The sequence below is a fragment of the Budorcas taxicolor genome, chromosome 15, assembly GCF_023091745.1.
Source record: "Budorcas taxicolor isolate Tak-1 chromosome 15, Takin1.1, whole genome shotgun sequence".
Taxonomy (NCBI): Eukaryota; Metazoa; Chordata; class Mammalia; order Artiodactyla; family Bovidae; genus Budorcas; species Budorcas taxicolor.
The window spans coordinates 28,976,522-29,000,932 of NC_068924.1; the positions used below are offsets into that span (position 1 = coordinate 28,976,522).

Genomic DNA, 24,411 nt, shown 5'->3' on the forward strand with positions numbered 1-24,411 from the left:
GAAGCCTGCCCCAGGGCCTGGCACCAGCAGCACAGGGCCCGCCGCCCAGCTCGACCGGCGCCCCCGGCACCGCCTCCTCTCCGGGGCGGGAGACCCCTGGGCCACCCTCCCTGGTGGCCTTTGGGGCCACGTCCTGGGATGGGGCGGGCGCCAGGCTGGGAGTCCGGCGGGCGCCCAGCAGGTCTCAGGGTTGGCCTGAGGAGTACGGTGTTACCAGCGCCTCTCCAGAATTGTGGGACCCACTTGGCCCCTTCCAACCTGAACTTGGAACTTGGGAGCCAATAGAGGTGGGGATTGGGGGCGTAGGGACCAGGGTCGGATTGGGGAAGGAGCTTGGAAAATGTGCGGGGGGCAGGGAGAGGGAGGCTGGGAAAGGGGGCCGGCAGGGGCAGTGGGGGAGGGACTCTTATCCTGACAGGGCTCCCGCCTTCCCCGACTGGAGGGTTTGGAAAAACTGAGCAGGCAGCCAAGGCTTGGCTGGAAATTCTGCAGCCCACCCTCCTGGGGACACAAAGCTGGAGGGCGGAGGCAGGGCGGCGGGGGAGAGAGCACGACCCCGGGGAGGGCAGGGCCTCTTTTGGGGCTGGGGGCCCAGGGGCCAGGTCCCTGGGGAGGGGGTTCCTGGCGCTGTCTCCCTGCAGTCTGCTTACCCTTGTCCTCTACCCCCTCCTTCCCCCCTTCCTCCCTCTCCCCGGCTCCAGTCTTTGCAGAATGCGGGCAGACTTAACTCCTTGAGCGCCAGCCCGGTGGACTCCTAGGTGGTGACGCTTGTGAGGGAGGGCAAGAGGGAGGGACTCCAGACCCCACTCCCACCCACGGCTTAACACCTTGTGGCCCAGAACCCAGTCTCTGGAACTCGGTCTTGTCAGAGCCCTGGAAAGCTGCCTAGTCCTCGAAAAGCGACCCACAAAACCCGGCGCCTGAGAGCTGCGTAACCCAGCCCGCTCTTCTGCCAAATCTTAACTCTCTTACCCTCCCCCGCCACCTCGGTGCCTCTTCCTCATCCCTTTGGCCGCCCTCCCGCCGCCACCCCCACTAATTGCTGCAAAGAGCCCTGACAGATAGATACAAGGCTGCAGGGAACCCGGAAGTTTGGGTGCCGTGGCGGCCTCGGCGTTCTCCTCATCCCGCCCGCGAGGCCCCGCGCAGGTGACCGCAGCCCGGGACCTCTTTGGATTCCAGAGGGCGCCTTCACCCATCTGCGGGAGTAGCTACCTAACCGAGGCGGGGAATGCTAGCCTCCCCCAGCCCCAGCTAGGACAAGAGCCCGAGGAGCCGGAAACCCTGACTTCACTTCCACCCTAGCCCCTCGCCTAAGCAGCACTTCCTTCGCCGTCAGATTTGCGCGCCCAATTCTGCCACTGAAGACTCTGCCTGAAGGCAGTGCCTCAATCTAGGCAGTAAAGGGTTAACGGAGCTCCCAGGCGCCCTGTGAGAGCCAGGTGAGGCACCGCCCATCTTGGCCTTCAGGTGTGCGTGTGGGGAAGCGGAGGGACGCTGACCTCAGGGCTGCTCTTTTGCCCCCTGGTGGCTAGACCTGGCTTAGCAGTCTCTGGCAAAGGATGCGCTCAGGTGGGGATTGGTGGAAAGAAAACTTTGGAGACTGCTCGAGTACTCCTGCAGGAGCAGCACCTTCGGAGAGACAGAGGATCCTCTGGGGAGGCTGGTGGAGCTTCCACAATCTCTGCCATGCCATCCTCACTTATCAGGCTGCCTCAGTCACTTCCAGATGTTTGCCCTAGGGACTCTACTTGTGGGTCCCAGGTGCCCAGACACCTGGAGGAGGATTGGAAAAATAGAAGACACCCTATCCTGCCAGAGTCTCAACCTAATGAAGGAGGGCAGTAGAGGGAAGCTGTCCCTCATCTTCTTTTCTATTCCCCAGGCCTTCCCAGAACTCCCTGGAGTCTGCTTCCCTTCAGACCCCAGGAGCAAAAGCAGACCTCTAGCCAGGCTTCAACACTCCTATCAGCTACATAATCCCCCACCAGTGTCCCTCCCCTCAAGCTCAGTTGCCTTCAGATTTCTCCCCCATAAAGGAGGCCTCTTGATGGATTCGAGGTGCTCACAACCATTTCTTCCTATCGCAGGTAGGGCTAACACCCTTCCTCCCCTCTACCCAGAAACCCTCCCAGGTTAGTGACCTTCAAGGGTTGCTTTCTCCTTTTTCCCCCCTACTTCCTTCCCTCCCCCATTTCCCATTTCCCATTATCTTCTATCTAAGACTTCCTTTCCCATAAGCAGTTCACCCAACCAAGGACAATCCTGTCCTCCTTGGAGGCTATGATACCCGACTCCTCCAGGAATCCTTCTCTGACATCTACTTATTTGTTCAAAAAATATCTATTGAGGACTTCCCTGGTGGTCCAGGGGTTAAGAATCTGAAGGCCAAGGCAGGGCACATGGGTTTTATTGCTTGTTGATCCCTGGTCTGGGAAGATACTACATGCAGCGGAACAACTAAGCCCGTGCAGCACAACTACTGAACCAGTGCTCTAGAGCCCTTGCTCTGAAACAAGGGAAGCCAGCCCACCGCAACTAGAGTAGCCCCTGCTCACCAGCCAACATGCGCAGTGGCAAAGACGCAGGCCAGATAAAAATAAAAATGAATTTTAAAAATAAATAAATTTAAAAAAAAAGAGAGATCGCCAAGGCTGCATTCCCCAACAATCCATTTCTATTAAGTTCTCCAAGTTCCAAAAGAAAGGAGACTAGCCGGAAAGCCAAGAGCATATGACCTTGGACTAGTCAGCCTCATCTCTGGACCTTAGTTTCTTCAAAAAACAAGAGAGTTGGATGCGCTTATCTCCAAGCTCTTTTTAATCAGGAAGATAGCAGTTAGATAGCAGGCTTAGTTCATTCAGAGAAAAACAATTATGTGGCTCTGGCTAGCTTGGGAATAGAAGGCAGAGTTTATAAGCCTAGGAAAGGCTGGCGGAGGCAAGGCCTAGAGAAAGCCACTTGAGTCACCACCTACTCCTCACCTCCCAGGTTGCCTGGCAGTTGTGAGTTCTGGGAACATTTAATTCATGTCATCAACTCAAAGCAAGAGCCTTTCTGAGGTTGTGCTAGGAGGGGTGAGCCCTGGGGGACAGCACCCCCTAAATATCAATATAGTGCAGCTGCATTAATTTGCTCTTCCCACACTCAGCCATGTCCAACTCTTTGTGATCCCACGGACTGCAGGTTCCTCTGTCCATGAGGATTCTCCAGGCAAGAATACTGGAGTGGATTGCCATTCCCTTGTCCAGGGGATCTTCTTGACCCAGGGATGGAACCTGCATCTCCTGTGTCTCCTGCATTGCAGGCAGACTCTTTACCATCTGAGCTACCAGGGAAGCCCATGTAGCACCATAGAGCTTTTATTTTGAAGAGGTAGGATGTTCAGAGGTAAGGAAACTGAGGCAGAGGGTGGTAAAAGGACAGGCCTGAAATCACATGGCTGGTGAGTGACAGCTGGAAGGGGCGCCCGGGTCTCCTCACTCCCAGTCCAGACTCTTTCCACGACACCACTGCAGCACTTGCTTCCAACTTTCCACTGGACTTCTTCCTGCGTCTGGCTCATTTCCCAGTGAGGCCATAAGATCTGGGAAGGCAGGCTTGGCCTCCTTATCTGGACGTCCCCCAGAGCCTGGTACATGGCTCTGAACAGAGGGAGAGGTGGTCAGAACTCCCAGTCTCTCAGCTGCCCTTTCCTCTCTCATCATGACCCTATTTACATGCACGTAGTTCTCTGACTCAATCTAAAAAGGCATCCCAGGATTGTGGACAGAGCCTTGGGCCAGACATATTCTCAGGCCTGTGACTCTGAGCAAGTTGATTAACTTCCCTGGGCCTCGTTTTCACCATCTGTCGAGACCTATAGCAAATTCTAACTCCTGGAGTATCTGTAACTTGATATCTCAGATTAGGATGTGTTTTTTTAAGCTATAACTCTGAAGTAGGGTAAACGCTTAACCTTTCTGCCTTTTGGGGCTTCCCCAGTGGCTCAGACAGTTAAAGAGTCTGCCTGCAATGCAGGAGACCTGGGTTGAATCCCTGGGTCAGGAAGATCCCCTGGAGAAGGAAATGCCAATCCACTCCAGTATTCTCGCCTGGAAAAATCCCATGGACGGAGGAGCCTGGCAGGCTACAGTCCATGGGTCTCAAAGAGTCAGACACAACTGAGCAACTAACACTTTCACTTCACTTTCTGCCTTTCTGCAGGACCCCATAACCCCAGGACTATGTCTGCTCTATCTGCAGGGACTAGGTGCTGCTTGATGCAGGCACTGATACCTCGATACCATGCCAGGTCATATGAAAGTGACGAATGTGTAGCCTGAGTATATTCCGGGGTCCCAAACAAGAATAATTTCGAAAAGGAATTACAATTTTTACTGGTATCTCTTTTTTTTTTTCTTTTTTAAAATTTTTATTGGACTCTAGTTGCTTTACAATGTTCTTTTAGTTTCTACTGTGGCACTACTGGTAAAGAACCCACCTGCCAATGCAGGTTAGGTGTAAGAGACTCCAGTTTGATCCCTGGGCCAGGAAGATCCCCTGGAGAAGGGCATGGCAATCCACTCCAGTGTTCTTGCCTGGAGAATTCCGTGGACAGAGGAGCCTGGCGGGCTACAGTCCATGGTGGTCACAAAGAGTCGTACAGGACTGAAGCAACTTGGCACAGCACTCCACAGCAAAGTGAATCAGCTATGTGTATACATATAGCCCCTCCCTTTCGGACTTCCTTCCCATTCAGGTAACCACAGAGCATTATTTACTTTTATCTCTCAAAGGTGATCCAGTTCTTAACCTACAGCACATCTTGTTCAAATTCCCTTTCCTCTTCTATTCTGCTAAACCTTGCAGCAGTTAAATTGCTCTCTGCAAACCCTAAATCAGCCTCCTTCTCTGCCTCTCTCTGTTCTTTGTATTCAGAACGGTTTTCTGTCTCTTTCACCAGTAACCTTCTTTTTACTTTTTCCTAGAGTAGCTTAGCCTCTCAGGTTTCATTATTTTCTTTTTTCCCTCACCCATTACCCAGATTCTCCCTAACCCACAAGAAAGTTACCTGTCTCCTGTCTCTCTAGTCTTATCTATCACCTCCTACTCTCCCAGCTCTGTGTTACAAAAGCCCTGAGCAGGCCACGACAAGATTTCCAACACCAAGTGAGGGATAAAATTATCTCGGGGGTGAGGGGCTGCAGGGCAGAGGGAGTCTGAGAACAGAAGTTTTTATCCTGTAACAGATAATAAAGGCACCTGCCCTAAAGGAGCTTATAAAATGGGGACAACTAAAGAACAATAAAAGATGCTAAATCATTAAAAGATGTGAGGTTGATGCAACCAGTGCAGGTTGCATCCTTTGGTTGACATGGAAGAGAAACAGGAAACTGACCTCAGGTACAGGGGAGCACAGAGGCCTCGGTGAGGGGCGCAGATGGAGCCGGAGCAGGAGGAATCACAGATCCTGGTGGGAAGGGGTCTCAAAGATCAACTACTGCTGCTGCTGCTGCTGCTGCTAAGTTGCTTCAGTCGTGTCCGACTCTGTGCGACCTCGTACACAGCAGCCCACCATCCCTGGGATTCTCCAGGCAAGAACACTGGAGTGGGTTGCCATTTCCTTCTCCAATGCATGAAAGTGAAAAGTGAAAGTGAAGTCGCTCAGTCATGTCGGACTCTTAGCGACCCCATGGACTGCAGCCTACCAGGCTCCTCCGTCCATGGGATTTTCCAGGCAAGAGTACTGGAGTGAGGTACCATTGCCTTCTCCACAAAGACCAACTACCTAGCTCTAATTCTTTCTGATTCTCAGCTCTCAGTTAACATCCCAAGCAAGCAGTATATCAGCATCTTGAAGAATATCTCCAGTAATGGGACAGTCCATTCCACTTATGAACATCTTTTTCCTTCCTTTGAGCTGAATTCTATCTCCTAGTGGTCTCTATCCATTAGTCCATGAATTACCTCCTGGCCCTTCATATATCTAAGCTTTAATGATTTCAGACTCTTCTTTTCTCTGGCCTAAACATTCCCAGTTCACTAATGTTATGCCCACAATGACACCTGGCCAGCTTAAAGTAAAGCAGGACTATCAGTCCTCTCCTTTATTCCAAAAACTAAACCTCTATTAATATGGCTTAAACTTGGATTCACTTTTGGTGACCATGTTACACTGATGACTCGGACTGAATTTACTAATCCTCCTGATTCTGTTTTACCTGAACTGCCTCTAAGACGTGTAGTCTGTGTGTGTGGCTGGGATCTTACACAGATCTCTGATCATTTCATCTTGTTGGGTTTTCCTACCATTCTACGCGTGGAGATGATATTTGGATCCTTAGCCTGTCTTTCAAAGCGTTTGCTATACCTCGAGGTTTATCTCTGTGAAATGTGATACTATATTTTCGTATACACTATATAAAAATATTTAACAGGACAGAGATGAAGGCAAGTCCTAAAGCAAACAAATGTTCCTGGTTGATACCCATCCATGTCATACTGAGAAGTAGCAAGATCCAGGGTCTTGTAGGTGGAATGGGTCAGATCATAATGAACCTCACAAGCCTAACAGAAGATTAAGAAAGTCAGAAGGCTCAGAACCAGAACAGAGTTTTTGAGTAGAAGAGTCACCTGGAAGCAGACTCTAGGTATAGCAACAGAATAAAACACTAACTGTGGAACTCCACAGATCTGGACTTGAGTCCTAGCCTTATTGCTTACTAGCTGTAGAACTTGGACAGATTAACCACTCTGAGCATCAATTCCTTCTTCTGTAAAATGATACCTACTTTATAGATTAGGGTGAAGATTAAATTAAATGACATATATAAAGAGCCTAATACATAATGGGTGTGCACTAAATCTAGGCTTCCTAGATGGCTCAGTGGTAAAGAATTCACCTGCCAACATAGGAGATGTCGGTTTGGTCCCTAGGTAGGCAAGATCCCCTAGAAGAGAAAATGGCAATCCATTCCAGTGTTCTTGCCGGGAAATCCTATGGACAGAGGAGCCTGACAGGCTACAGTCAACGAGGTCACAAAGAGTCAGACATAACTGAGCATGCACACTCAATAAATCAGGTAGAGAAAAAAGGAGAGAAGTCATGTTTCAGATGGGTCTGGTTTCTAAGAGGAGACTATCTTTCTAGGCGGCCCAGAGAGAATGAGGCTATAGGGAGAGCCCCAAGTGACTCACTGGGAACTTGGTCTCAGGTCATCTAGATGAAAGGGTACAGGGAGAGAAGCAGATTCTCCTCTTACAAAGAATTGATACCTCTTGAACTCTAGCTACATATGGAGGATGACAGAGAGAGAGGACTCACAGGTAGCACCAATGTTTTTACACTGGGTGGTGATGAGGAAGTGCTATAAGGAGGGGTGATGGTGTTCAGAAGACAGGCTCATGGTTAGAGTTGTTGAATCAAGCATGATGAGAAGTATACCCTGGTTCTGACCCCGAGGATGTAAGAGACTTGAGTAAAGCCTGGAGAGAAGTCAGAGCCAGATTCATGTATTTGGGACACACCCCATGCCATTGGGTGTTGTAGGCATGGCGTGAGGTCTCTGAGGGTGAGTTGGGAAGTGAACCAAGGACTGTGCCATGCGGGACCTCCCAGAGCCACACTGATTCTGTTTGGGACTGAAGAAACTGTCTGATCCCCCCATGCCCCCACTCCCATCTCCTGCCCCCTGGTCAGAACTGAGTAGAGAGGAGACCTTCCATCCACCTTCGCATCACTGACCTCTGTCCAGAGCCCACTGGAACTCAAACTGTGTCCCTCCACAACTCTCCGCTTTTCTACCCTGATGTCAGAAGGAATTCAAGCTCTTGTCCAGCCAATAGGCTCTAGCTTGTTGCTACAATCCTGGACTTGAGAAGGAAAAGACAAGGGGAAAGTGTAGAGACGGGTAGGCAGGGACAAAGTGAGCTGCAAGAGAAAAACAGAAAAGCTGAAGGGGTGGGGGTCGGGGGAGGGAGGTGGGAGAATGGGGAAAGGTGAGCACCATGGGTACAGAAAAAAGCAGACTGATAGAAGGGAAAATGAGACTCAAGGAGGGGGCAGAAAAAAAGATTTGCCGAGAAACTGATGAAGTGCAACTGAGAAAACTGTTGCCATGGTGACGGGTCCAGAGGAGGGAGTAGGAATATAAATCGGATTATGAGTTGGGGGAGTGGAGAGGGAGGGTTGCTCAAGACCCAGAGGCAGTGTCCCCACCTCAGGCCCTCCCCACCAGACCTCCTTAATCCATAGGAATGCCTTTCTCAGAGGTTTTGTGTGGCCAGTGGGAAGGCCAGTGGGGAGCAAGGAGCAAAGGAGGGCCCCAGGCACCCCCCCTACCCTAGGCTTCCTAGGCTCTTGAAGAGTTCTCTCCATAGAACCTAGTTTCTGTCATTCTACCTCTTCATCAGTGAAGAGAGAGGAGGGAACTTGTTTTGAGCACCTACTATGTGCCAAACACTGTGCTGGGCACCTCAGGCGTTGTTTCATTCCGTCTGCAGCACAGCCCTTGGAGGTAGATTTGATCGCCTCCACTGGTAGGCAGGAAACTTCGAACAAGGCCCCAAGCTGGCAAGCAGCAGCCAGAGTGGGGCGCGGTGGGGCTCATCTCCTCCAAAGCCATTTCCTCCCTTCCTAGCCCTCTGCCTACCTTGCAGAACCTGTGTCGCAGTGCCTGGCTTTTCCTGCACCCCCTTGGGACTGGACGGGGCAGGATGGGCGCTGTTGGGGGTGGGGAGGGGAGGGGTAGATGAGTTAGGGGCTCTCATTCCGTTCTGAGAGATAAGAGTTGGGAAAACGGGAGGAAAATACACCACAGCAGCCAGACTCTGGGCTCAGTGGGAGGCGCCGGGGTGCTCTGAGCTCAGGGCTGCGGGAGTGGGGAGGAAGGGCTGAGGTGGGGAGGACCGTGGGAGTGGGGGAAGCGCAGAGGCCAGACCATTTCCGGCAGTGCTGCGGAGGAACTCCAGCGCGGCCACGTGGGGAGCCGGGGAACCTGCGGTCTCGGTTTGCAAGCCTCTGAGCTAGTGAGCCAGAGGGACCGGGGGCTGGTATTTGACTGCAGGTCCCTGCAAGTGAAGTGCCTGGAGGGGGCGAAGTGGGGCGCGGCTTCCCTCCTCCCTCGGGCTTCTGTACAAATAACAGTTTTGCAAAGGGCACCGTAGCTGACGCGCATATTAAACAGGGCCAGAGGAGGTGGGAGAAGGCCAAGTCAGAGGCTGTGGCCTGGGCAGTTCTGCCAAGACCACCCTCCCCCTCAGGAGGATGCCCTGGGATTCGAGGGGATTCTGGCCCTCTGGCCCACCTGGCTACCTTGAAACAACTCTTTCTGGGGGCTGGCTTGAGCCACACCCTAACCAGGAAGTGTGTGTGTGTGTGTGTGTGTGTGTGTGTGTGTGCCTGTAGTGGCTCCAGCTTGTGTGTGTGTGTGTGTGTGTGTGTGTGCCTGTAGTGGCTCCAGCTTGTGTGTGTGTGTGTGTGTGTGTGTGTGTGTGTGTGTGCCTGTAGTGGCTCCAGCTTGTCTCTGAGCCGGAGATCCCAGGTCCCTGCCCCCCACCCCTGTAGAGGAGGTTGAGGAGGGGGGGGGGCGGGGGCGGGGGGGGGGGGGGGGCGGAGGCCGGGGTGGGGTGGGGAACAGAGGTAAACCTCCTTCCTCCTGAGGCCTGAGGGAAAGCTGATCTAGATCAACCCACTTCTGTTGCTTCATTTCACATCATCTCTTCCACAAGCCACCAACATCCAGGATGGCCCTCCTGACCCTCCTTCCCTGTTCCCATCACAGGTTGCAGACCCAAAAGGGTTTGGACTGCAGGAGGGTGGGGGTTAGAAAAAGAGCCTCTTCAGTGTCCTCCTTCACACCTGTCCTCCCCAGACTGGTCAACTGGCCCTTCGCCGAGCCTCAGACCCAACTCCTCCCAGACCTGCCAGCCTTTAACACCCTCATGCCCAGCCCAGTCCCCCTCACTCAAGAGTTCCCCTAGTCTGAAGCAGTCTCCATGACTCCTACTTGCCACATGCACAGAGCACACATCACGGCTCTTTATTTGCTGAGCACCAGCTAGATGGGGAACATGCCTCCCAGAAGTGTTCTCCTTTCTGTGCCTGGGATACCTCTCCTGGCTCTTCTCTTTTCCTTTTGGGAAGCTTCTCAGTCTCCTCAGTCGGCGCTGAAGGTAAAGAATCCGCCCGCCAATGTGGGAAACAAAAGAGACTCGGGTTCAGTCCCTGGGTCAGGAAGATTCCCCCGAGAAGGAAGTGGCAACCCACTCCAATATTCTTGCCTGGACAATCCCATGGACAGGGGAACCTGGCGGGCTACAGTCCATAGTGTCTCAAAGAGTCGGACACGATTGAAGCTATGGAGCACACATGCACTCAGTCTCCTTTGCAGGCTCCTCTGTTCCTCTGCCCATAGTATTGGTGTTCCCTAGTTTCTCTCCTTGACCTTGTCCTCTTACTTGGCACATCCTTCTCTCCAAGATTGCAGCTGTCACATCTGAGCCGACAACCCTTGGGGCTCCAGAAAATGCACCCGCCCACCTTCCATACACCTCCACCTGGGTGTCCTCCAGCACCTCAACTCAGCAAATTCAATGATCTCTACCCCCTTTCCACAGATCTGTACCTCCCACCCCGACGCATGCCCAGCTAGTGATGTTGCCATCCTCCATCCAGCTGCCCTAGCCAGGACCTGGGGGAGGCATCATTAACTCTGCTCTTCACCCCTCTCCACAGCCTTCCCAGACCAACCATCACCCCCCAATCTCCTCTTCTATCATCTTTTGCCTGGAATCTTATCTCCACAGCATGTCAGAGATGTCCAAAATATCTCCCAGCTGTTCACCCAACAAAATCTCTGCACTGCAGCAAAAGCCATCTTTATAAGATACAGATCTGATCATGATGCTCTGCAGTTTAAAACCTTTCAAGGGCTTCCTTTTAGCCTTAGGATAAAAATTAAAATTGCTTAGAACTTTCCTGGTGGTCCAGCGGTTGACAGTCCACCTGCAATGCAGGGAACACAGGTTCAATCTCTGGTCCAGGAAGATTCCACTTACTTTGGAGCAACTAAGCCATGCACCATGGCTACTGAAGCCCAACCACCCTAGGGCCAGAGCTCCACAAGAGAAACCACCGCAGTGCGAAGCCCGTGCACCGCAACCAGCCTAGCCCCCATTCACCACAACTAAAGAGAGCCCACGTGCAACAGTGAAGACCCAGCACAGCCAAAAATAAATCATATTTTAAAAAACTTAAATTGCTTAATGGGGCTTACAAAACTTTTCATCTGGTCCCAGTAACTTCTCCAGTGACTCTCTCAAAATCCACTCTGACACGCCCCCACCTTGCCCCCCACCAATGGGCCCATTCCCTCACTTTGGTCCCTAACAGCCTAGAACAGTCTCCCCTCTCCACTCCTCCCCTACTGCCTTCACACTGCTAATTCCTACGTAACCTTCAGGTCTTCGCTTAATCACCACTTCCTCTGGGAAGCCCTTTGGAACTACCCAGGCCCCTTCTGTGAGGTGTCTCTCTGACAAGTCACTTAAGTTCTCTGACCTTAGATTCCTCATTAATAAAATAAGGAGAGAGCCTTCTCTGGTGGTTAGGACTCCCCGCTCCCAGTGCAGGGGGCTCCTGTTTGATCCCTGGTTGGGGAACTAGATTTCATATGCCACAACTAAGAGTTTGCATGCCACAAATAAAAGATTCCTCATGATGCAACTAAGACAAGGCACAGCCATATAAATAAATATTTTTTAACTATTATAAAAAATAAAATAAGGACAATAATAATAGAGGTTGTCATGAGGATTAAACAAGAAAATAAACATAAAGGATTAGTACAGTGCCTGGCATGTTGTAAGCACTCAATAAATAATAGCTGTTATTATTACATCTTCCACCTAAACCCTGATACAGTGAGTAGTGGCCTCTTCAGTAGCTCCCACTGGACCATAATTTAAGGGAGAACAATGTCTTGTTCACCTCTGAATGTCCAGCTCTTAGCACAGTGACTGATGCAAAGGCATTTAATAAACATTTATTGAATAAATTAATTCGGGCGATCATTATTTCTTGTATGGATTAGCTCTCCTTCAGCCTAAGGAGAAGCTTAATTACCCCACAATCAAGCCTCCACCTACTCTCTCAGTAATTTTTCTACAACTAGAATGAATTATGTGACTTCCCTGCTCAAACCCTGTCGGAGGCTCCTGCTGTCTGTGGAAAACCCTCCTGCCTAGGATCCCACCCACTGGCTGCACTGAATCCCTAGTTGCTTCCACACCCTCCAGCCTTTCTGCCCCAGCCTCAAATACCTTTCCAACATCCTGTGTCCCAGATGACACGACCTGGGGACCCCAGGGCAAAGCTGGCCTTGGAGGTGTATATTGTTTGGCTCACAAAGTGCATTTTCCTAATATATATTTAGTTTAAAATTTGAAAATATGATCATTTTACAAAACAATTTAGATTTCTGGCTTCTCCTGAAAAAGCGCAGAGGCGTGACCATACTACGTTCCCCCTTCCCCAGAGCAACTCTTTCAGTAGACGGAGTTCGTATTGCTACACTCTCTCCTGTTGGCCCCAGTCTCACCCACCTGGTTTTACTACTTCTGTTATCTGCCTGGACCCTGGAGACACTGGGTCTGCAGCCCCTGCCAGCCTCGCAACACTTTGATCCCATCCAGCTGCAGTGAAGACCTTGGCTCTGTCTCCTCAGCTGCCACCTAGCCCCGCCTCAGCCCCACGTCACCTCCTGCCACGTCCACGAACCCCTGCTCCTTTGCCTCTCCCACGCCTTGTTCTACCTTGACCTCACTGAACACCCGCTCCTTCCATCCTCTTTCCTGTCCGATCTATTGCTCCGTCTCGAAAGCAGCCTAGATCTTTTCTCCATCCCTCCACTCTTGCCAATACGCTCAACTTTCCATGCCTTGAAAACCCTAACCCTGAGTCACTACAGCCAGACAGTTTTATCGTTTCTACTTTCCAGCTGTTGAGTAATTTGAAAAACTCCCAACATGTCACGGTCTGTATGATGGTTAATTGTATGTGTCAACCAGGCTGGGCCATGTTGCCCAGATATTTAGTCAAGCCATTATTCTGGATATTTCTGTGATGGTGTTCTTTGGATGAGATTAACATTTAAATTAGCGGACTTTGAGTAAAGTAGATTCTCTCACAATATGGGTGAAGGTTGAAGGTTCCAATGTGGCAAAGGTGACCTCCACCCTCTCCCCACTAGGAGGAAGGAATTCTGCCAACAGACTGCCTTTGGACTCCAAAATTGCAACTCTTTTCCTGAGTCTCCAGCCTGCCCGCCTCTCTCAGATTTTGAACTTGCCAAGGCTCCACAACTTCATGAGCAAATTCCTTAAAATAAATCTGTCTATATATACACATCCTGTTGGTTCTGTTTCTCTAGAGAACCCTGACTAACACAGTCCGTGCCCCTGAAGACCAGTGGTCCCCACTCTCAGCTGTCCGTGTTCTCCAAACACAGTCTTCCTCAGGGTTCTTGGTAGCTGTGTCTTCCTCTCCCCCAACAGCTCTTCAGGCCCCAAACCTCCCTCCCCAGTGAGCTTTCTACTTTCCAGGGAAAGCAGAGATATTCAGGAGGGAGCCCCCTTAGCTTTCTTCTTTCATCTCCCAGCCTTTCCCAACCCATTTCTCTCCACCCCTGCCCCCCACCAAAGGTATAAGATTTCTCTGCACCATTGCTCCTATTCTCTTCTCTGTTGGAAAGTGTCATCCCTACTGCCATAGGCTAATACCTCCACTTCTGAGTGCCATCTTCTCCCTCCTCCGGGAGCCTCTCCATAAATTATACCTTCCGTTCTCTTTATCTTTAGTTTATGTTTTAAACATGCTTTATTCTATTTTATTAAAAAAATTTTGGCTGCATGGCAAGGCACGGCATGGCACATCATGTGAGACCTTATTTTCCCAACCAGGGGTCAAACCTGCGCCCCTTGTATTGGAAGCATGAGGTGTTAATCCCTGAGCCACTAGGGAATTCCCTCTTCAACTTTAAAAACAAAACAGATGAGATTGTTCTGTACTCACAATTCCCTCCGGTTATCTGTCTCCTTCCCTTTGCAGCCAAGTTTCTTCAGAGAAGTCTACACAGTTCTAACTCCACCTACTCCCAGTTATCCCTGAACTCTTGCTCTCTGGCTGCTGCCCCGCTCACCTGCAGGAACCTACTCTGAAGGACACACAACACCCCTCAAGAAGTTAGGCCCAGCAGACCCAAATAAATAAATATATTTTTTAAAATATTTATTTATTTGGGTCTTCTGGGTTTTAGATGTAGCAGTTGGGATCTCTAGGTGCAGTATGTAGGATCTACTTCCCTGACCAGGGATGGAACCCAGGGCCCCTGCCTTGGGAGCATAGAGTCTTAGCCACTGGACTCCAATCCTGACCTTCATACCATCTGACACTTCCTTTACAAAACCATCCATCCACTTTCTCCTGGTTCTTCTCCTAAAGCTCATTCCTCCTTCATCAGCTCCTCTCACTCCATCTGTCCTTTAGACACTGGGTTCCCTAGTATTCTGTACTTGGCTTTCTTATCCTTCCCTTCCACCACTGTCTTCCAGGACTCTTCTACATTTCTGACTTTAAAAAATTTTTATTCTGTATTGTGTGGAGCTGTGTGGGCTTTCTCTAGTAAGGGCTATTCTTTGCTGCCGTGCAAAGGCTTCTCATTGCGGTGGCTTCTCTTGTCATAGGGCACAGGCTCTCAGGCACGTAGGCTTCAGTAGTTGTGGCTCACGAGCTTAGTTGCCCCTTGGCATGTGGAATCTTCCTGAATTAGGGATCAAACTAGCATCCCTTGCGTGGCAAGGCGGATTCTTAACCATTGGACCACCAGGGAAGTCCTTACATTTATGATTTTAGCCATTGTCCACTTTCCCTTTCTTCATCCCAGACTTCTCTCCTGTGCTCCAGACTTATATACTTTCACTTCACTTCACTTCACTTCACATGAAAACGTCGCTTTCATCTGACTTCCCCAAGATATTGGTGAAAAAAGTGAAAGCGTTAGTTACTTTGTCGTGTCTGACTCTTTGTGATCCCATGGACTGTAGCCTACCAGGCTCCTCTGTCCATGGAATTCTCCAGGAAAGAATGTTATCAATTCTTGCATAGCAGCTAATCTCCAAATTTAGTGGCTTATAAAAGCAAACATTTACTCTGAGAATCAGGAATCTGAGTAAGACTTAGCCGGTTGTCTCATGAAGTTTCAGTGAAGGTGTCAGCCTGGGCCACAGTCACCTGAAGGACTGACTGGGTCCAGAGGATCTGTCTCCAAGCTCGCCCATTCACATGGCTGTGGGTTGGAGCCCTCAGCTCCCCCTTGGATCTTGGCTGCTGCTGCTGCTGCTGCTAAGTTGCTACAGTCGTGTCCGACTCTGTACGACCCCATAGACGGCAGCCCACCAGGCTCCCCCATCCCTGGGATTCTCCAGGCAAGAATAGTGGAGTAGGGTGCTGTTTCCTTCTCCAGTGCATAAAAGTGAAAAGTGAAAGTGAAGTTGCTAAGAAGACTCTTAGCGCCTCCGTGGACTGCAGCTCACCAGGCTCCTCCGTCCATGGGATTTTCCAGACAAGAGCACTGGAGTGGGCTGCCATTGCTTGGTCCCTGCCACGTGGACCTCCCCATGGAGGTGCACCCATATCCTCCAGGGTGAGCAATCCATGAGAGCAAGGGGGCAGGTGTGATGGCTTTTGGGATGTAGCCTCAGGGGTGACCTACTGTCATTTCTGTCCTATTCTATTGGCCACATAGACCAACCCTGACACAATGAACCAGTCTCTCACCTGCTGCCAATCCATTCCCCACGCTGTTTCCAGAAAGATCTTTAAACAAGTAAAACTCCTCACAGGCTTCCTGTTTTCTTCAGCAAAAAAATCAAGCTCCTGGCTTCCTTGGTGGTCTAATGGTTACGAATCCACCTGCCAGTGCAGAGGACACGGGTTTGATCCCTGGTCAGAGACAATTCCATGCCACAGAGCAACTAAGCCTGTGCACCGCAACTACTGAGCCATCACTCTAGAACCTGTGCTGCACAAGAGAAGCCATTGCAACAAGAAACCTGCATACCACAGCTGCAGAGTAGCCCCTGCTCGCCGCAACTAGAGAAAGCCTGCAAGCAGCAACGAAGATCCAACACAGCCAAAAAAAAAAAAAGCCAGGCTCCTTAGCATAGCGTACAAAGCCATTGGTGGCCTAACCGATGGCTAGAGCTCTCACTGTTCATCCTTGAATACTTCTTGCTAGCCAAGATGTATTGTTCACAGTTCCAGGAGGTGTCAGGATAATTCACATCTTTGAGTCTTTTCATGTGCTGTTCCTTTTTTTTTTGGAATATCCCTTTCCACTTAGGAAGGCTAACTGTAACTCTCCAAAAATCAGCAACTTGAGAACAGTTGTGTCTTGTCATCTCTGTATTTCATCACCTAGTGTAGTACCCACCATAGAGAAGTTGTTGAACAAATATTTACTGAATGAATAAGTGTGTGAGCAGGCTGTTCCCTCGCGCCTGGTGCCCCTTCGGTATGTGTGTTATAGCCGATTCACCACAGTCACCCACCCCCCACTCTGATCCCAGACTACCTTTCCTGCCCAGCCATCTCCTTTGCATCAGTGTGTGCATGCTCAGTCGCTCAGTCATGTCCAACTCTTCGCAGTCCCATGGACTGTAGCCCTCCAGGTTCCTCTGTCCATGGGATTTCTCAGGCAAGAATACTGGAGCAGGCTGCCATTTCCTCCTCCAGGGAATCTTCCTGATCCAGGAATTGAACCCACATCTCCTGCACTGGCAGGTGATTCTTCACCACTGAGCCACCTGGGAAGCCCTTACCTCAGTGACATGGTTGGAAAAGCAAATTCTGAATTCTATCCCACCTCATTTTCTGCTCACTCTGAGACCTTCAGAATGTTATTTATTGCCTCTGAGCCTCTAGTCTTCTTCTGCACCAAGGGTTAATAAAAAAGAGAGGATAAGATAAATTACTTAAATTAATATTTATTGAACCAGATACAGTGCTAGGCACTCTTAAATAAATTACCTTGAGTGATAGTCATAGTATCCTGATGAGACAGATTTTATACCCTTTCTATGGAAGAGAAAACTGCAGCTCAGAGTAGTTAGGTAGTTAACTTGGTCAAGGTCAGAAAGCTGAAAGGTTTGAGGGAAGTGGTTGTGTCATGGGCAATATTAGAAAAAAATAATAATAAAGACGCATCCAGTTGGGTTCTATCACTGAACGACTGAGCTTTTCTGACTCTCACAGCCTTTTCCAGCCTCATATCTCAAGGATAGATGCTCTACCATTCATCATTGGACCAACATTTGGTGAGCACTGCATCTGACCTCTAGATCCAAGTTGCCAGGGTTTCCCCCAGTCTGCTACTATAGATTCTGACAATGGTCTCCACATTCCTGCTGCACCTTTATTTTTAAAGCATTTTTACAACTGCCATATGTTGCTAGACAAATGGTAATGAAAGAGTCTTTCCATTTCCTAGGTGAGAAAATTGAGGTTCAGATTGACTCACCTAAAGTTACATGGTAGTGCCCATCAGAGGTTGACATGCCCATGGAACCAAGTGGGCATGTTCTTCTAAATGACTAAGAATGGCATTGCCAAAGGAGAAACAAAAGTATAATATATCAGGCAGACCTGGGTTCTGATCCAAGCTCTTTTGGTTGCAAAATTACCATAGTTCAATTTAAAAAGAATGAAAGAAAGGAGGGAGGGAGGGAAGAAGGAAGCACTGAAGGGAGAAAGAGAGGAAGAAAGAAAGAACCACAGTTTAGAGAGTAGTTCTGTTTCAGGAGCTAATCTTTGGAGCAGAATAGAACAATCAGGGACTCCTTGAGGGCAAAAATTTATCTTACCCTCGTATCCCTGGTGCCTAGCACAGTTCCAGGGACACAACTGGTATTTAATAACTATTTGCTATTTGGAGGGAAGGAGGCAAGGGAGGAAACTTGAGTGAGCTGAGAATCGAGAAACCAAGAGGGAGACAGCCTAGAAAGAGTGGGTCCAAGAGACAGACCCCAGGCATTTATGGCCCTGGCTCGATTTCTCCAAGCCATGAGGAAATCCTCCAGAGGAACAGAGTGCTGTGGCTTTAAATGACTTCAGCGTTGTCAATGAATCTGCTCTGCTAAAAGAGTTATCCTCTTGCTCCTGTGCTTGTCCTCCCCCTCCCCTCAGCTCCCCAAACCCTTCTCAGCGGCTGTGATGGGATAATTAGATGCGAGAGCTCAGCACAGATGATGCTCCAGTTGCTTAGCAACTAATGGTTTCCATGGAGACCCCAAAGCACAGCCTCCAGAGCAGCCAGTGAGCAGCTCGGCAGGGCAGGGAGAAGACGCAACTCTCAGCTCCTCCAGAAACCTGGGGAGGGCCAAGCGTGGGGAAGGGGGGAGGACTGAAGGGAGAGAAAGGAGGGTTTAAAGGCACAGGCCCCTCTTATCCTTTTAAAATCTGGTCAGAGCTCTGTCCTACCCTACCCCACTCTGTCCCACTCATAATTTCAGATGGAGAAGGGAGCTTAGGAGTGGATGCAACACAACCCAGTCTGCAATAAACCCGTCCCCTTCTCCTTTCTGCTGCTGGTTTGTGACTGAGATGGGAAGTGATCTCTCCCAAGCCCAAGTGTAAACATCTCCCTGGCTGGGGATGGGATGTAAAGAGTACTAAGAAGATCCCTCACCCTGGAATTCCACCATTTAGTCTGTTCCCTCTCTCCAAAGTTCTCAATGTGCCGAAGATCCTCTTTCATTTTGCAGAATGATGATCAGATCTTATCTGAAAGGGAACAAAAGCCAGGGCACACGGAAAACAGAATTCATTTCTTCACCCAAAGGCAGCCTGTCCCGGGAGACAGGGGAAAAACACCTGACCCTGATCTCCAGCAGAGGATCCAGAGTGTGCGTGTGGGCGGGGGCAGAGGGAGGCCATATGGAGCATCTGGTGACTCGAGTGTGCGCCTCCCAGGCTAGCATCAATCAGCCTTACCTGGAAGCTCGTTAGAAATGCAGAATTTCAGGCTTCACCTCAGACCCACTGAATCAGATACTGCATCTTAACAAGATCCCCGGTGGTTCACATGCACATTCCATTTGGAGAAGCGCTGGTCTGAGGCCCTCCCACTCTCCGCTTTGGTCCAGGAGTCCTGTCTTTATTTTCACCCCCTGCTCAAACCCCAGGACGGGAGCTGACCTTCTCACTGTGGGGGTACGGACACACCCTCACCAGCCCCTCAATTCCCTGGTGGGACCCTGGCCCTCTTCTGGGACTGGGGGAGCCAGAGTGGCTCCACGGGCAGAAAGACACACATAAACGCTCTCTGCGGAGGTCTACGACCTCTCCTGACAAAGTATTCCATGCTCCACAAGTGGCTCTGAGTCTCAGTTTCCACATCCACGAAAGGAGCCAATAATGTCCACCGCACGGGCTGGCGGTGAGCGTGAGTGTAGAGCAAAGTGCCTTCCTGCGCCCAGGAGAGGTGCTTTCTCCTCCTGTCTCTCGGCTCTCTCACCGAGCACAGTGGTGGGAGGGCCTTTGGAGAAGTTGTCTCTCTTTCATTTTCTCCCTCCGTCTCTCTCTCCACTTTATTCTCAAACAGTTCCACAAATGTCGTTGACCAGAGCTGACGGTGTGCCTCCCCCACCCCCACTGGGCAGGTCAGTGCCCACCTCTCTGGTCTCTGGAAGGCCTCTATGGCATCCTTGGCCCACTCTCCAGAGGAATGGGAAGCCCTATGTGCTTCCTGGCACCCATACCCCTCTGCCTCTCCCAGAGTTCAGTGCCTGGGCCTCAGTGGATGCCAAGAATTGGGGCCCTGGGCTCTGATGCCCCGACCCTGTCCTGCTGGTTTCTCTGTTTCTCTCCTGTTCCTGCCCAGCCAAGGCCCTTTCAGGAGCCCCTCAGGGTGACTCCCCTCTCCCCACACACCAGGGAAAACTCAGTTCTTGCCACCCTCCTGGGAAGACCCCCACCACATGGAGGGGTGGTCCTCTACAGGCCGGGCTCCAGATGCTCGTGCAGGTGGGAACACTCGTGCTCTTACACGTGGGTGTCCCAGAAGAAGGATTTTCCACCCCCACCTCAGCTCCTCTGCCCCTCTGTGGTGACTAAGCCACCGAGATCCAGCCAGGCCCTCCCCCTCCTGGCCTGAGGGCTAGCTCCCCATCCTGAAAAACCTGTCTGGGGGCCTCCCCTGAGGCTGTTGGTACCCAAGGGGCAGGTTGGGCAGGATTCCCCTCGAGCCCCTCCCACCCCCCCAAGACAAAATCAGACAGCCCCCAGGGCAGGGCTTCAGTTGCCTTAGGCAGTCACAGCCTGCCAGCACCCACCCCAGCTCCCAGCCCAGCGATGGCATCTCCGCGGCCTGTGCGGACCTTGTCTTGGATCCTGATTCTGCTGGCTGTCCTGGCCCCCGGGGCTGCAGGTCTCTACCATCTCTGGCTGGGGTGGGGAGGGGCTTGGAAGGGGGGATCTGGAGAGGATGCACTGTGCCTTCCAGGGCTGTCAAAGAGGGGCTGGTCTGGCCAGTTGGGGCTGGGGAACTGGTGACGGCGGTGACCAGGCATCAGTCACTGGGCCCAGGGCACATGCCTGTCCCCTTCCAGATCCAGGAGGCAGGCAGGAGTGGGGAACAGACCAAGGCTTTCGACAGCAGTGGGGTTGGGAGCTGCCCCCTCCTAGCACCCTTGCATCTGGAGGCTTGGTGGAGTACCCAGCTTCTGCAGCCCAAGCCTGCCACCTGGTGGTCATATGGGCAAAGACTCATGTTCTGCAAACAGATTAGAGTGGAGAGGACTCTTCGTCCTTAGAGAGGACCCCCACGGGTGGAGTGGGGTGGCTGATCTGTTGGCAAGAAAGGGATTGATCCTCCCCTGAACTCCTTCCTGGCCCCCTAGCTGACTTCAACATCTCAAGCCTCTCTGGTCTGCTGTCCCCTGTGATGACGGAAAGCCTGCTAGTTGCCTTGCCCCCGTGTCACCTCACAGGGGGCAACGCCACACTGACTGTCCGGAGAGCCAATGACAGCAAAGGTCTGCTTCTCGCTCCCAGCACCCCCTAGTCCCCATAGATCCCTTCCCAGGATACCCAGGCATCCCTCCTCCCACTCTCCCTTCCTACTGACCCCCTTTGCCCACCATCCATACTCTAAATACTGCCCTTCTCCTTGGGGCCTCTCGAGGCTTGACCCTGCCTTTCATCACCAATTTCCCGCCCAGTGGTGAGATCTAGCTTCGTGGTGCCTCCGTGCCGCGGACGCAGGGAGCTGGTGAGCGTGGTGGACAGCGGGTCTGGCTTCACGGTCACCCGGCTCAGTGCATACCAGGTGACAAACCTGGCACCAGGAACCAAATACTAGTAAGTATCAGGCCCAGGCCTGGGGCACGGGTGGGAAGGGCTATAGGAAGAGGAGCTGGGCCCTGACTTTGGTGGCAGTGGTGGTGGGATGTGGTGAGTATGGGAGAAAGAGCAGGGGCACAGCTAACAGAACAGGCCTCTGCTGGGCACAGCTGTGGAGGGGGAGGCCTGGCCTCCCTCATACTCTAAGTCCTGGACACTGACCGAGGATTCTGTCCTCTCCCGAACGTCACCACAAAAGCGTTTCCTACCTCGTGACAAAGGGGGCATCCACCGAGTCCAGCAGAGAAATCCCAATGTCCACACTTCCTCGTGAGTAACGTCTCAGGGCCCCAGAGCCTTCCCTGGCCCATCTCGCCCCATCCCCCATCTGCCCCTTCCTATCTTCCCTTAGCTTCTCTGCCTTCCTCTATCCTCGCACTGAGCCCCCGGCATTGTAAGTGGCCGCTGACACATTTCCCCGCACCGCTAAACTTTGTCGGTAGTGACTGTGTCCGATTAATTTCTGAATCCTCAGTGCCTCACATAGGAGATGCTTCATAAATGTTTATCTGATGATTCGTTGGTTGGTTGGATGAATACATGGATGAAGGGATGAGGGGCCGGGCTGGGAGCCTTCGGCACAGTGGAGGCCCTTCCTCCCTAGAACTGCTTCCCTCCTCTCTTCTGACAGGAAGGAAGGCAGAATCCATTGGGCTGGCGATGGCCCGGACAGGGGGCATGGTGGTCATCACGGTGCTGCTCTCGGCCGCCATGTTCCTGCTGGTTCTGGGCTTGATCATTGCCCTAGTACTGGGCGCCCGAAAGTGAGCAGGACAGCCCCGGGGAACAGGCAGCAAGTCCAAGGCACTGTCCCTGCTCTCAGCCCGGGGCTCTGCGTCTGCTCTTGTCTCCACTGCTGAGAAGACGGTCTGCTCCCAGGCCACAGGCACCAGGCCTGGGATCCTTCAGTGCCATCCCCTCCCCTCCCTTCACTACAGCCCTTTCCTCCCTCCATCCCCTCCTCATCCCCTAAGGTGTCCCCTTGGCCCAACACTCCCTATTCCTGCCCTCACCCCACTCCCGTCAGAATTGGTTTTTCTCCCATTTCACTTCTTTAACCGCTCTACCCCTGACAGACAGGAATTTTCCCCTCCCTCATTGAATTTAGTCCCTACAATAAAGCCTGATGCCACGTTGCTGTGGGTGTTTCTTTTCAGTGGGCTCCACTTTGGGCTTCCCCGGTGGCTCAGCTGTTAAAGAGTCCACCCACAATGCGGGAGACCTGGGTTCAATCCCTGAGTTGGGAAGATCCCCTGGAGAAGGGAAGGGTTACCCACTCCAGTATCCTGGCCTGGATAATTCCATGGACTGTATAGTCCATAGGGTCGTAGAGTCAGACATGACTGAGCGACTTTCACTTAACTTTCACTTCGGGCAAATGTACAGAATCTATGTCCAGGCTGCGGCTGCTCCCAGTCCTCCCTCTGCCCTGGAACCCCAAAGTTACTGCTTCCCAGGAAGCAGGAAGGTGCGGATGAGATAAGAATCCAAGAATCAGAGTTCTCAAACCCACACCTGGACTGTGGGTTTTACACCATCCAAGGCCCCTGGGGTGGGAGTGAAGCTGACGCTGGTCCACCACATGGGACCCAGAGGCCTGAGGGCCTTTCTGGAAGCCAGGAGAGCAAGAAGTGCTGCAGAAAGAGAGGCTATGACCAAAAAACAACCCAGAGGGCCAAGACTTCCCTGGTGGTCCAGTGGTCAAGAATCTGCCTTCCAATGCAGGGGGTGCTGGTTCGATCCCTGGGGGGACTAAGATCCCACAACTAGAGAAGTCCAAGCACCATAACTACTGAGCCCAAGCACTCGAGAGCCTGTGCTCTGCCACTAGAGAAAGCCCTGGCTTTCTTCATCATGATGAATAACCAGCACAGCGAAGGGAAAAAAGCCAGAAGGCTACCAGAGTGAGTCCCAAGGACAGGGTACTGGGGATGGGGCAGGGAGCGGGGGAAGAGGGGTTACAGTTATCGGGGGAGTGAAGAATAGGCTAAAGGGCACTAGGGGAAGAGAGAAGTGGAACCCCCTGCCAGAGGGAGCAAAAGTGGTACTGTGAGTAACCAAGAGGAAAGAGTGGGAGTGCTCACTTGTATTCTCTCCAATATGTTATTCCTTCTAAGGATCGGTGATCTTTGCCTTACTCTTAGGGTAAAGAACAAAATTTTTGTGGTGACTTTCAAGGCCAGCCCTGGGTCTGTCCCCTAACTATCCCTCAGCTCTCACTATATTCTTTCTAATGTCCTGCGTTCCCTCTTGCCTCGAGGCCTTTGTACAGACTCTTCTTTAAGCCTGTGTGCGTGCTAAGTCGCTTCAGTCATGTCTGACTCTTTGCGACCCCATGGACTGTAGCCCACCAGGTTCCTCTCTCCGTGGATTGTCCAGGCAAGAATACTGGGGCATTTCCTACTCCAGGGGGTCTTCTCAATCCAGGGAAGACTTGGGTCTCCCACATTGCAGGCAGATTCTTTACCATCTGAGCCACACAGAAGCCCCTTCCTTAGCCCTACACTGCTTTTAAGACCACCCCCACCCCCAGTTCCATTCTATTTGCATAGTTAACCCAGCTTCTCCAGGGAAGCCTTCTCTGACCTCCACCCCACCCCACCATTAGGTTGGGTTCTCCCATTTTGTCTTTCACGGCATTACTATTGTTTATTACTATGTTTGTGTGATTGTTCAGTGGTCTTCCCTCCAGACTTTAGGTTCCCTGAGAGTTGTCTCTTTGTTCCCAAGGGCCTATATAGTACCTTTGTGGTGCCTGGGACATGGTGGATATTCAATATATATTGTAGAACAAGTGAGCAAATGGATAAATCAACAAGCCCCTGAAGAGAAGGTGGGGGCTAGGGAAAGTGCCCAAAATTCTGAAAACGCAATAATAAATGACACAGAGCTAGAAGATCCTGGAGAGGGAGGCAATGGAAGAGAAGAACAACAGTATTTATTAATCCCACAAACACTAACTTAGCATTTAT

The 24,411-nt window shown here is 51.4% G+C and overlaps 1 protein-coding gene across 1 annotated transcript; it reads left to right on the top strand.

Annotated features, from left to right (window-relative positions):
- The first annotated feature begins 20,389 nt into the window (after positions 1–20,389).
- On the top strand, positions 20,390–22,207 carry UPK2 (uroplakin 2). Its single transcript, XM_052653332.1, has 5 exons — positions 20,390–20,465; positions 20,938–21,072; positions 21,259–21,397; positions 21,639–21,709; positions 22,071–22,207. Exons 1-5 carry the CDS (start codon positions 20,390–20,392, stop codon positions 22,205–22,207), a joined length of 558 nt encoding a protein of 185 aa, XP_052509292.1.
- The last annotated feature ends 2,204 nt before the right edge of the window (positions 22,208–24,411 follow it).

Bases quoted from the DNA above. Each gene is read 5' to 3' on its own strand.
- UPK2 (XM_052653332.1), top strand. From the start codon at position 20,390: ATGGCATCTCCGCGGCCTGTGCGGACCTTGTCTTGGATCCTGATTCTG. The intron at 20,466-20,937 runs GTCTCTACCATC...CTGGCCCCCTAG, and splicing joins CCTGGCCCCCGGGGCTGCAG to CTGACTTCAACATCTCAAGC. The intron at 21,073-21,258 runs GTCTGCTTCTCG...TTTCCCGCCCAG, and splicing joins GAGAGCCAATGACAGCAAAG to TGGTGAGATCTAGCTTCGTG.